The following is a 14010-nucleotide window of genomic DNA, read 5'->3' as shown; positions in this document are numbered from 1 at the left end:
ATACACTGATACACTATTTAGCATAATATTCTTTATCTGGATTCGATAAAAATTCGAAATTCGAAATTCTCGAAGAATAGCGCAAAACAAAAACTACATAAGATGAAATATAATATAAATGATATAATATGCATCCTGATTCCTGGCAAAAATTAACACCACAGATCATATAATCTGTGATAATATTGTTCTGTGATTATTTTAGTTCATCTCGTTCATGATCACAGATATATATCTATATATTCTATATATCTGTGTTCATGATAAATAGTATATTATATTCTTATCTATCTCGGTGAATTTTTATATGATTGGTTTGAGATTTGAGATTGCCAAAATTATGTTTATTGTTTGTCATAATCAACTAGTTACCATTAAAGAAATTAAGACTTTACTAATATGGTGTTAATTAGTTAATTAGTACCTATTATATATATATAGTATTAATTCATTATCAAGTAGGTGCTAAACTGCCATATAATTAATACATTTTAAATAGCGGTAATAGTCCAATTGTAAAAAAATACAATTCTGTATTTTGTCTATAACAATAAGTTTATTAGATAGTTTTGTGAATTGCCAAATGCCAATAGGCCGTTGTGCTATAAAACATTTTTTAAGCTTTCTTGGTGTTTATATTAGGTACCTAAAATGTTGGTAACATTTTTAAATTTATTCTATAACTTACTATATTAGAGAACTCGTAAATATATATATATATAATACTATTTGGATGATGTTAATAGTTGAATATTTTTCAGTAATAAAAGTGACGTGTTTTGAAAATAATTTACCTATATTTTTTGTTGAATATTAAACATGATGTAAGTATTTAAGTTTTTTATTATTTAACTATTTATTTTTCCTCTTATATTATACACTTTTAATATGATTTAGGGCAAGAAATTTGTCTGACAGCAGTGATATATCTTCGTCGTCATCGGATGAAGAGGAGGTACTTAAATATAAGAGCAAAAAATTTAAAGTTTGCCAAATCGAAGATCGTGCTACATCAAAGTTTTATACTAAAGATGATAGCCAAGAAGATCTTCCATATGTTGCTGATAATGTTTTTAAAGTTAAAAAAACAAAACGCAAAAAAAATAAAACAAAGTTTAAATCCAAAGGCCATTCATCATCTAAAGTTAATATTTGTCTTACAGTAACTAATAAGTTAGTTTGTTTACTTATCATCAGTTCACTTAATATTATTATTTGTAGTCGAATAAAACTATAGATGATTCAAAAGAAATAAATTATGCTAACAACTATGCTCCAAATAATCTCGAAAAATCATATTTAAATAATCCAGTTGCATTTATGAAGAGCGATATTAAGCTAGGTATTTAAATATTTAAATAAGAGAAATCATATAATTTAAACTTCAACTTTTTATTAGAACCTAAAAATAATAGAAGTTTATCTTCTGAAGATAGCTCAGACAGTGAAAGCATTAACTGTTTTTCTAATCATGGCATACAATTGAAGACTGAACAATATGACGGTGCTTCTTGTTCAAGAACAGTTGATTCTGATTCAAATGCATCAGATGATTATTCTTCAAAGACTTATAGAACTGTTGAAGATAATGAAATGAGCAACAAGGGAATGTCTTTAATGGTGATTATTAAAGACACTTATTAATTACTAATTAAAATAATTAATTTGTTGAAAATAATATCTAACATTAAGGCATGATAATTATTTCATTTCTAGAAAAAAAGTGGTTACAAAGAAGGTGAAGGATTGGGGAAAAATGCTCAGGGATTGGTGAATCCAGTGCAGTTACCTACTCAAAAAGGTCGTAGAGGTTTGGGTTTTGCATCACGAGAGCCAAGAGAATCTTTTGTTTTGGACTGGGATCCTGAACAAGAAGAAGTAAATATTACATCAATGTTTATAGAAAATTAAATATATTTAATTTATAATTAAAGTCGGCAGATATTTTAAAAGTCAATGAATGGTTAGAAAATGAAGATCCTCTGACATTATCAATTGAGGATATGAATTATTGGCTTGAAACTGGTGAGAAGAAATTGACGTATAATCAAAAAACAGAGTTTGCTGATTCAGAAATTTTTAAAGTTGTTAATTGTAGCAAGGTATATTTTTATGTTTTTCAAAGTATCTTATTATTTATCTATAACATAAAAATTTGTTCATATTATATAGAATGTTTTGGATAATATTGATGATCATGATTTCCGTCATGCTAGAACTAAAGCAAATCCATTTGAAACAGTGAAAAATGGAATATTCCAAAACCGAGCTGCAATGAAAATGGCTAATATTGATTGGGCATGCGATTTCATGTTTACTGATCCTAAATACAACGATGGTGTATGTTTGCTTATATTTTTGTGTTACATTTTTGCTTATGATAATTATTATAATTTTAGTCACCTATGCTAACAAGTCCAAGTAGTTTACTCTATTTTGCTGATATATGTGCTGGACCTGGAGGTTTTTCCGAATATGTCTTATGGCGAAAAAGTTGGAAAGCAAAAGGTGTAGGATTTACACTACGTAATGCTAACGATTTCAAATTGAATGACTTTTATGCTGGTTCTCCTGAGTCATTTGAAGCATTTTATGGTAAGCATAACTATACAATACATAAATAAATAATAAAAAAAAAGTTTGATGTGATTTGACTTTCAAATGCATTATTTTACATACATTTAAAAGAATTTATAGAAAATTTTAATTTTGATATATTTTTATTTCATGTTAACTATAATAATTATTAATACTTAACTTTTAAGTATATACAAATAATAAATAATAAATAGTTAAAAACTATAGATTTATTATATTTCTTTTGATATGAATACCTATATCATTATACTGAATAATATGTCATATCCTTAGATGTTAAAAATATGATTATATATATTGTATTATAAATACCAAATTTAATTTTCATAAATGGACAGAGATGTGAATATTTAGTTTTTAATTTTCAAAAAAAAAAAAAACACTTAATGGATGCAAAAGTGTTTTGCATTAATTTTAGATATTTTATTATAAATTAGGTTTTAAAATCAAAATTATACATTGTTTTATTCAGGTCATGATGAAGATGGTGATATATATAAACCTAAAAATATTCTGTCATTAGAAAGGTATGTAATGAAGATGACTGAAGGAAATGGTGTGCATTTTGTTATGGCTGATGGTGTAAGTAATATAAAAGCTAAAAATATATTTATGCAAATTTTATTTACATCTGTTTATTAGGGGTTCTCTGTTGATGGTCAAGAAAGTTTTCAAGAAATTTTATCTAAACGATTGTATTTATGTCAAGCTTTAGCTGCTTTAAGTATTCTTCAACCAGGTGGACATTTTATGTGTAAACTTTTTGATATATTCACTGAATTTAGTGCTGGTTTATTGTTCCTTTTATACCAGAGTTTTAAACAAATTAGTATTTACAAACCAGTCACTAGTCGCCCTGCAAATTCTGAAAGGTAATTTTAAACAAAATATTTTAAGTAACATATTGATCAATAAGATATAATATTTGCATTTAGATATGTGATATGTAAATGGAGATTAGATGATGTACAAGATATAAAACAATATTTATTTAATGTGAATTTAACTTGGAATGGATTAGATTCAAAAGAAGATATTTTGTCTATTGTTCCATTGCATGAAATTCAAAAAGATTCAAATTTTTTTAGATACCTTTGGGATTCTAATAATAAGTAAGAAAATGAATTAAGATGATAATCTAAGATCTTTATACTTTAGATGTAATACATAATGTAAATACTTAAATATATTTAAAATGAAGAATATAACTAGTCAGTGACTATAATCAGCTGACTGATAGTAGTCATACAAGTCAGTTAATGTTTAAAATTAGAAAAAAACAATATTGAATGTTTCTTATGAATAATTTTTGGTTGGAAAGACTTATGTATTGACACTTAATTAAATGCTAAATAATATTATTTATAAATACAATCATCAATTAAGTTAAATTAAATAAAAATATTTTTAATTAAGATTAGGACAGATTCAAGCATTGAGTTTATCAAAAATTGTGGCTTACACTAAAGATCAACGGTTAGCTGATGATAGACAAAAAGATCTTAGAAAAAAATGTTTAGAATTGTGGGAAGTTAAAGATGATGTAAGACGTGCACCATTTAGAAGTAATCCTAAGGATACTTGTAATTCACTGATTATTGGAACAAAAGGTAATCATATTATGCGTGTTAGATATTATTAGAATATATTTAATTACTTAATTATTTTAATTAGTATTTTATTGTATTCAGATTTCTTACAGTCATCACCAGAAGTTTTAAACAAAGAAAATTTACCCAAGCACGTAAAGTCTGTGTATGACTGGCATTGTGTTTTGCTCAATAATTCTAAACCTCCTACTTATTTTTTGAGTATGTCTAGTATAAAATATTATAAACTATAAATAATTTCTTTAAAAATTCTTATAGGTTTAGGTGGTAGCCAAGTATATGAATTAGTTAATAATCAATGGGTCTCTAATGAATATTTAAAGAGTGTAATGATGAGTCCTGGCACACTTGTATATGGTGAGCTAGCTATTGAATTAGAAGGAGAAGATCTAGGACAACTTAGAGTTAGAGTATTGCACATTATAGATGCTTATAAGCTTGGTAATATTGATATTAGTAATGAACATTATTTATCAAGGTAACATTTATAATTAATTCAAATAATATTTGAAGGAATTTTTAATTATTAGTTTATGTTTAGGATAAATTATTGTAAAGATTTCGCAAAGTCCATGAATAAAATAGAATCGGATAAAACAAGGATCAGAGTAAAAGAACCCATATACTTAGAAAACATTTCTGACATTTTTGAAAAAATTGACCTTAGATGGTCGAAGTTCCATCGTAAAGCTGTTAAGATGTACATGTTGGATAGTGAAAAATATTGTTGTGCTTCTGGAATATTATTTATTAAAGCCACATTAAGTAATTATATTATTTATCCGTTTAATTATGAATGAATTTTCCTTTTAATATCCATATTGTTACAAAATATCAGACTAAAATCAATACTGATAATAATATTAAGCCAAAAATGATGAAAAATTGTTTCAGATATTGTTATTATATTAAACTGTCTATTTTGTTGTAGAATACTAATTAATAATTCTTATATTATTTTAATTTATTTTATGCTGTTAACTTCGTGTAGGTCCATGGGTGAGAGCATTATCACGTACCTATAAAACAATGTACTATGGTCATCCATCAAAACCAGCTATATATGAAGAAGGAAACCCGGTCGCTGCATATGCTCCTTTTAGGTAAAATATTACTTTACTGATCATGTGCTACAGAAATTATCGAAATATTAATTTCTCTATAGGGACTGCCGTACAACTAATAAGATATGGTTTTGGATGGATGAATTTGGAAATCCATTAAAAAACCCAGGTTTGGAACAAGAAGATTTTGAGAATCTTATAAAGTAATTCAGGATTATTTTGAGTATTATTTTTGATTGTATAATTATAATTGAACATTCATTATGTTAGGTTGGTTATTTTAACTGACTTGAAATAAAAATAAAATTTAACTGGTATTTTATTTAAAAATTGTTTTGAAAAATCTCATTTTATAAAAACATCAAATTTTTTGAAGACAATGAATAATTTATTAGGTATTATAATTAATTATACCTGCTAAAAAATGCTTATTGAAAAATTTATATTACTAATAATCTATAGTATTGTTGCTGTTCGTAATAAGGTCAAGAGAAACCATACAAATATTTAAAATAGGAAAGAATTTCTTTCTATTTAAAAAAAACATTGAGATATATATGTTGGATTTATTGAGAACTTATTGACTATATACTTATAAAGTACAAAAGTACAATGAATGATTGGTATGTATTATTAAATTTATTATAAAATATTGTTTTAGCGTAAATTATGTACACAAAACTATTAATCACTCATATTATTTGTTAATTGAAAAGTATAAAGTTCAAAAATCATGAGAAATATTCAAACGATTTATATTTTACCATACGTTTATTTTAAAATGCTCTTCATGCAAATACACTTCCTGGGAATCATGAGAATAGATAAGGTAAATTCAATAATAAATCATTATTCATTAGTAATATAATTAAACTGTTAAGTAATTTTAAATATTAATCTATTAATTATAAACCTAATAAATGAAAAGGTGAAGGATTGTATTATTTTTATAAAAACAATTTCTTATTAAAATAATAATTATTCATAAATCATAGCTATTAAAGTTTGTTGATTGTTATTAGTTTTATATTATTTTTAAACAAAATAATTCCTTAGCTTTTTGTTAAACTCTAAACTTTTATACTAAAGCAATACATTAAAGAAATTAAGTTATTTTTATGCAATATTAAATATACTAATAAGTTGTAGATACTTTTCTATACAAATAAAATACAGATTATTCAAATGCATAACATGGAATACAATTGCAATTTGTCACTCAAAACTATGAAGTTGATAATTGTAGAGCGTTTTCAATGTTCTTTAGGCACATTTTTGTACAATCATATTGTAATAAACATTTGCCTGAGAATAAAAATCTTCCAATTTCCATATCAGTAGGTATATCATAATTTATGAAGTGAAAAGTTTGGTGTAATATAACAATACTTCATTATTTCATAAAATTAAGTAAAGATAATTTCATCCTGCGTAGGATTTTATTTTAAAAGCTAAAATTAATGTAGAGTAAATAGTTATTTTTTGAGATATAATTGTAAAATTATTTTACATTTAAAAAAAATTGTTGGTTAAAATTAGAAAAATATTGATGGTGTATTGATTAATTCTAATTAATCACAGTACATTAATAAATAGGTACATACAAATGGCTACAATTTAAAATTTCAGAGTTCTTTCCTCAAACAATATTTGAGCATGCAAAATACTTGAACTAATTTTCAAGGAAAAGTTTTCAGCTGGGTGATTCTATTTATCAACTGTTACTATTATTAGTTTATTACATTCTAAATAACTTATTGTAAATTGATTTTAAGATTAAAAATTTTTAAATAAATATTTAAAACATATTAAACAGATACAAATAAAAAAAAAAAAAACGAATGCAACATTGTAAAATTCAAGCATTGTTCAGAATCTATAATTGTTAATATTTATAAACAAAGTAAAATTTCAAAAAGTTTTTCAATTGAATTTCTTTTTGAAGTTAATATGTGTTCAACAATACTTTATAGTTACTCAATTGGAGCTCTAGAAGGGAGAGTTGAATTAAATTTCATAAATACGTCTTTGTAAACATAAATGGGTAAAAGTCTTATTCTTTTAAGAGATTCCAATAGAACTTTTCCTTAAAAATATCTTTAACACAAGTTTTTTAAAACTTAAGTAATTATTTACAACATTATCGACATTGTTCACCAAACTTTATATTTAAAAAAAAACTTGTCAGAACTCTAATATATACTTCAGTTAAGGATGGGGTCAGGAGAGATGGTTATTATTTATAGTTATTTTTATAGCTTATTATTAGTACATTTGTGTTCCCTTAATTATTATTTATTAGCTAATATAAAGCGGACAGAGTTAAATTATTTTAATACTGAAATTGAAAATTGGATTACAGTAATTATATAGCATTAGCATAGGTACTACTTGTCGACCGTCATGGTTGCTGTTAATCAAACTAAAAAACTAAAAAAATGGTTTTTTGTTTCAATTATCATGACATCGAGACAGTAACACTAGTTTAAAGGTTCCTTCCTGCTAACCCATGACCAATGTGGTACTGGGACGTGGACACTGGTCAAGTGTCTGAAATTTTTTTTTGGAATAAACATCGAGATTTTTATATAATTTTATTCATGTCTGATGTATTTCTTCCATCGTCTTATTTGTGAGTGTCAGAGTGTTTATATTATTTACCTGTATATTAGGTGAGCGAGTCATGAGTCTCAATGTTTTTTTTTTTACATTATTGATAGTCCGCAGAACTAAAAAAGTTGGGATCCGCTGTTCTAATGATGGATCATCCAAATAATTTTTTTTATGTTTTATAAATATTTTATGTCGTGGTTAATAAAATTGTTTTAAATTTTATGAAATTAGTAATTATGGTAAGGATTTGATTGGCTGTTGGGAGGGAAGTTTTAAACCTAAAACAAGTAAAACATTGCCCCTCAGATTGTTTAAGATCGTTTACATTTTTGGGTAGATGATCTTTTTTAAACTTGACTTTAGCGTCCTCTGATGTTTAGTTGCGACACTGTTTCTAATGCTGTCAATGCTGACGACCATATACACTTAATGTCCATCCGATTTTTACGTCCATTTAATGTCGCATATGTAACGATTTTTAATTTTTTTTAGCTACAATAATAACAACTCATAAGGAACCGTGTATTAAATTTTCAAGTTTTTTTGGTCGTCCAACATTTTTTTACCGACACTTCAAAAAAAAATTCTCAAAAAGATCAAAAATTTCATTGGTCTATAAATAACTCAAAAAAAGTCGAACATTTTTGACAATTAAACTGTATATAGATATCACTAACATTAATATTTGGTGAAAATTTCAAGTATTAACAGTGATTAGTTTTTGAATTACAACCATATAAAAATATCGATTTTTTTGAAAACTGTTGGAAAATGTTTACTTTTGACCTCTATAATGCACCAAGGATCTTCAATTTTACATTGGAAACCACCCCCAAAGTTTGAAATCGAAGCATTATTTCGACTAGTTATGCTGTACACGGACACAAAAAAAAAAAAACACACATCATTGTAAAATCAATACATTCATCACTTCGTTCAGAATCTAAAAAAAGTGAGAATGTAAAGTTTTTTTAATAGTGTCACAGTGTCATATATTTTTTCTATGAGGTATATGGTAGATACCAACAATTTCATTCACACTCACGGGGGCTTAGTTATGAGGCTCCCCTCTCCACCAGTCGTGTATGTATTATAATTAATAATTAATATTGTATACGTTACCCACTCAGTGTTCAGTACTCAATCATGCAATCATCTAACCCAAGGGTCAGGAATATTTTAATAGGAAAGAGCCATTTTAAAAAAAAAATTATTAAATCATGATATCCAGAGAGCCGCACAGGTTCGGTCCAGGAATCAAATCACCTTTTTTTTTTTAATCTAACTTTTGTTGTTAAAATAAATATTTTTCAAACGACAAAAAAGCTACTTAATAATTTAGTTATCACTTATCATCACGACACATGTGATTAAGTACCTATAGAATTATTTATAGCCATTTAGTTATACGCGTCTACATAATATAATTGCGATACGTTCTTTGCGTTCGTTAATTGCTAAGATGAATAGGTACATAAGATATAACCTGGGCCCATCGCCTAATAAATACAATTAAGAACATGTCTAACGAGAAAACGTGTGACTTGTTAACGAACCTTTCTTCGTGTGAAAGTAATTAAATAAGAATGGTATGTTCTACCATAAGGTAGGTTGGACTATTTTTTTCCAAAAATATTGCATAACATCTAATATTGTACATTAGACAATAGGTAGTTATTATAATTATTATAATATTATATCATAGGTGGAACTTATCTACATTGTCGTTTGTTGTTAAGTATTTCAAGATAACGATAAGTCATAACCACATACCGTTTAACGTTGTCATATGCGCAATAGCAAAAAGTTTCAAATCTGTAAATAATAATTTTTGTATTACCTACAACATAATATTAATTGAATTACAAACATGCACGACGATTAACGAGAAAACATATGTGTGCATAATTCACAAACTTTTTACACGAGATGAAAGTAAGTCCATTAGCTGACATAGACGATCATCACGATCATGGATGATATAATCATATAAGAAAAGTATCTGTTCTGTCCAGCGCAGCGTTACTCGTTTTCCATGTCCCGAAGATTTGTTAAAAAAAAAATTATTATGCCACGTAGGTATTACAAAAAATTATCAGTGGTGTAGTTTGGATTACGAAATGGTTCTTTTAAAAGCATAAATTAAACTAATTAATTATTTATAGGTAGTTTGAATATATAAACAATACATTTATTAAGGGGAAAGAGCAATGCGAGGGAGGTTATACACTCGACCCCCCCCCTTGGCCAAGCCACTGTTAATTACGACAGTAACATAATATTTAACCAACGGGAACGATTTAAATAAATAAAAAAGTATTCTTATAAGTCTTAGAATAAGTTACCTACATATAAACTGCACCCTTCGATTCTCAAGGAATCTATTGATATAACTTTTATTATTGAAGATGGTCTAGTAGTTTTTAAGTCTATTAACTCAAGATAAATCAACACATATAATATCATATGGATTATGTATCATAAATAATAGATTGGGTTGTCATTGGTTATCACTTTATCAGCAGCTCTCGAAGTAAGTGATCTGGGCATCTGACATGCAGTTTCCGGGTGTGACTCGCTTTTTAGATGTTTCAGAAAATCTTCCGATGATTGACAGTAACAGCGCATATTATTCGACATTACAGATGTTTGATTTTTTTAGTAGCATTTCAAATAATTTCTAGTATTTTATGTTTTTCGACAAAATGAAGCATCCAAAGATATTTAGTGTGTTAATTAAATTAGTTAAAAAAATAAATCGTGTGTTACATTAAAAAATCAAATAAAAAAATTGTAACCAATAGCATCCAAAAAAATGTATATACAATATTTCTACTTGTAATATTATAATCGTAATAGTAATAAATTATTAATTATTACATACTTATATGTAACCAAAAGCTACCCTGTAAATTAACAAAAAAATATTCGATTTGCGTGATCCAAAATAAAATGTTTTAACTAATATCATTATAGAAGTTGAAAAATCAAAAAATACTCTATAAACACACTCTAAGACTCAGGGAATCCATTATTATTTATTGGTATATATTTTAGTATACTTTTATCAGTTTTATCTCAATCAGTCAAGTCGTTCAAAAGTTACACGATTAATAACAGTATTATATACCTATACATAATGTATACATCCAAGAGTCTATTTTACGTATAAAGATTGATCTTATATGTTATTTTTGTATAGATGATATAGACATTGTAAAACAAAATATAACTTCAAAAGATACAATATATAAATCACACAGTGTGCCGTTTTGTTTTTACTTGTTAAATAAACTATTTATACTTTACATGTAGATAGCCAGATAGGTATCCAATTTCGTCAACATTTAACACATTCTAGCAGTGACTTACTTAATTATGAAGTAGGCAATATTTGAAAATTATAACATATTCTTCTATTATAATAGTAGTATAAATTGGAACTGTAATAATTCTAGTGGCGTATGGATAAACTTCTTTCATTTTTTTAATAATTATTCATACATTACATTTTATTTACTAGTCATTAATGCTTATTTGAAAATTTTATTGTAAAGATTGAATTAAAATTTATAGGATAAACTTATGCACTTTATAATTTGTAAAAACTAGACGAAAACATGTAGTTAAAATACTAACTATAATGTGTAAAATCTAAAAACGTGAAAAACAGTCTCAATTTTTTTCATCGAAAATAATTTTTTACTTGCTTTTAATGTCTAAAATAGATTGGTGTTGGTGCATCAAGTATTATTAATAGGTGCATTTTAAATTCACAGACAGGCATGTAGGTAACTAATGGGCAATGCCTGTACAAGTGTATAACAAAGTGTGTATTTTTTCTGAAAAACTTTTCGAGACAGTTAAAAGCTCAAATAGTTCCATTCAGAACCTCTATAGAATATAAATTAGAAATTGATCGCAGGTTCGCACTTTAAAAGGAACTTTTTAAATTGTACTGTAGTCTTCGATAAAATATGAGAAAACTATTTTTTAATTTTGTAATCTTGGATCATTTTTTCAATACTGCGGTAATTGAAATCGTTTTAGATTATAATGCTATATTGTTCATTCCTACTAGATACAAGAAATATTCTTGTAATACAATAAATCATGATTAAAGTAAAATTTGAAGAATGGAAAACTATTTAAATATTAAATACTAACGAATAAACAGACCTCTGATTTCTTTTCGAATGCATTGGATATTATCGCTAGTTTCATATTTAAAATAATATACCTATATAATACTTACTTATACATAGGTTACAATACTTTGCTTTGCACGGAAATATTCAAAGTGACATGAGTGCACCAAATAGGTAATACACTTCAGTGGTCGGCATAGCCTCTTTATTTTGTCTACTTTGCTTTGCCTATAAGTCATAATGCGTTATATTTAGAACTCAGAAGTCTAATTGCATCATTGTCCGATGAGTTGATAATTGTTAAGTAGTATAAGGATGTTAACTTATTGTATTCACAGTTTTGTATTTTGTAATTTGTACGCATAACGTATAATATGTGATAAATTACTTCTAATTTCCTCCATTTGTTTTGCTAAATTGAATGCTATATTGTTATGCAAGTAAATACACTTAAAAAAAAAATATATATATATATATATTTTAGACTTCAAAATTTCATAGAGTATTGTTAGTAGGTAGATATGTGTCGTATCTTTGCTTCAAAACACAACCTTTTTATAGAAATTAAGTAAATTATTAAATTGTAGATATAAAATTTTTACATTAATCTGAATTGAAACGAAATCCAATATACCTAATCAAACGACAAACGATAATATATGTACTTATATTTTATTGTAAGATACAAAAATAATATTTGCTTTGATAATGAATATTTTATCTCGTTTAATTTCCATTCTTTAAATTAAGAAAATTTAATCAAATTAAAATTGAAATTGTTGTTTTTCTATTTCATAAATTCATAATAACCTAGCTAAGTGTAGTGAATTTATCATGTAATAATAAAAGCATTCTGAATCATGTAAATATTTTTTATTTGAATTATTTGAATTTCAATTCCAAATAGGTATCGGCACTCACTCATTTCGCCTGTTACATGAGTGCTTACGACTTTCTGAAAATCGATAGTCACTCGCACTGGAAAACTCGGCATCATCGATAATATCATAAAATCACATAGCACCTATTATATCACATATTCACATGGCACGCGTCATATCCTGCGAACCAGTGGCGCCGAACCCATGTATTAGGTGTGGCAGTCGCCACACCTTTTTAAGGGGGTGGGTGGTCCGAGGACTGGGAACTTTAAAGTTAAAACTTTAGTTCTGTGATAGAAAACCAGTCTTGGAACAGTAGAAGAGTAGTCATTGTATAGTTATCAAGATAGAGCAAAGAGTTTTCCTTCATGTAACACATAGGCTGTTAGTATTAGCATTTAGCATATCAGCTGTATCTAATGGTATTGTACATTTTGTACCTTAGGTAATTGTAATTTGTGGCATTTATATATGAGAAATTGAGAACTGAGAACTAATTAATGATATTAAGAGTTAACTGTAAGCACCAGCTAAGCCAAGGGGTCGCCAACCTTTTCAATTACGTTGTTAGCTACATTCGAAATTCCAAGTCTTTGGTTATCATCTAGGTCTAAGTCTCTAAGAGATTTGTTTTTTAAGGTGTGTCACCAAAATGATTTAAAAGAAGTGTTTCCATCAATTTATATTGCATTATGTATATGTTTAACTTTACCGGTTTCAAGTTCTTCTCCTGAAAGAGCCTTTTCTAAATTGAAGCTAATCAAAAGTAGATTGAGAAGTACTATGGGAGAAGATCGATTAGAACCACTTATGCTTATATCATGTGAAAAAGATATTAACATTGATAATGAAGAGGTAATAAAAACCCTTACAACGTATAGTACTGTTCTTAAAAATCTATTATAAAAGACAATTATTTAACGGTTTTTTTTTTTTTTAATTTTATAATGTATATATTAATTATATTTTATTATTACACTTTTGTTAAATTATATAATTAATTGTTATTTGTACCAATATAATCTTTTTTTGCAAATATAAAATGTATGAATGTTGATTATAAAATAAAAATTGATTGCTGTAAAAGGGGGGGGGG

The 14010-nt window shown here is 26.4% G+C and overlaps 1 protein-coding gene across 7 annotated transcripts; it reads left to right on the top strand.

The window, feature by feature from the left end:
* Positions 1-313: 313 nt before the first annotated feature.
* Positions 314-5602, top strand: Cmtr1 (Cap methyltransferase 1). Of its 7 annotated transcripts, none has more exons than XM_089223971.1 (18): positions 314-458; positions 762-824; positions 898-1162; positions 1222-1342; positions 1400-1620; positions 1717-1878; positions 1935-2102; positions 2173-2340; positions 2400-2595; positions 3071-3180; positions 3241-3470; positions 3534-3710; positions 4015-4208; positions 4290-4409; positions 4467-4686; positions 4750-4973; positions 5200-5311; positions 5374-5602. In XM_089223971.1, exons 2-18 carry the CDS (start codon positions 820-822, stop codon positions 5477-5479), a joined length of 2799 nt encoding a protein of 932 aa, XP_089080097.1. In that variant the 5' UTR covers positions 314-458; positions 762-819; the 3' UTR covers positions 5480-5602. The 7 variants fall into 7 exon arrangements, with proteins under 7 accessions (XP_089080097.1, XP_089080096.1, XP_089080098.1 ...); XM_089223972.1 differs by lacking the exon at positions 314-458 and adding an exon at positions 486-642; XM_089223975.1 differs by lacking the exon at positions 314-458 and adding an exon at positions 486-653 and having other exon boundaries at positions 898-1144; positions 1433-1620.
* The last annotated feature ends 8408 nt before the right edge of the window (positions 5603-14010 follow it).

Source organism: Diuraphis noxia, unplaced genomic scaffold (assembly GCF_037042655.1).
Source record: "Diuraphis noxia isolate RWA-SAM2 unplaced genomic scaffold, SU_Dnox_SAM2 contig0003, whole genome shotgun sequence".
NCBI lineage: Eukaryota > Metazoa > Arthropoda > Insecta > Hemiptera > Aphididae > Diuraphis > Diuraphis noxia.
The sequence above is the reverse complement of the archived record's forward strand: the minus strand, read 5'-3'. Positions and strand labels throughout refer to the sequence as shown.

Bases quoted from the DNA above. Each gene is read 5' to 3' on its own strand.
- Cmtr1 (XM_089223971.1), top strand. The intron at 2,596-3,070 runs GTAAGCATAACT...TGTTTTATTCAG, and splicing joins GTCATTTGAAGCATTTTATG to GTCATGATGAAGATGGTGAT. The intron at 4,974-5,199 runs GTAATTATATTA...AACTTCGTGTAG, and splicing joins ATTTATTAAAGCCACATTAA to GTCCATGGGTGAGAGCATTA.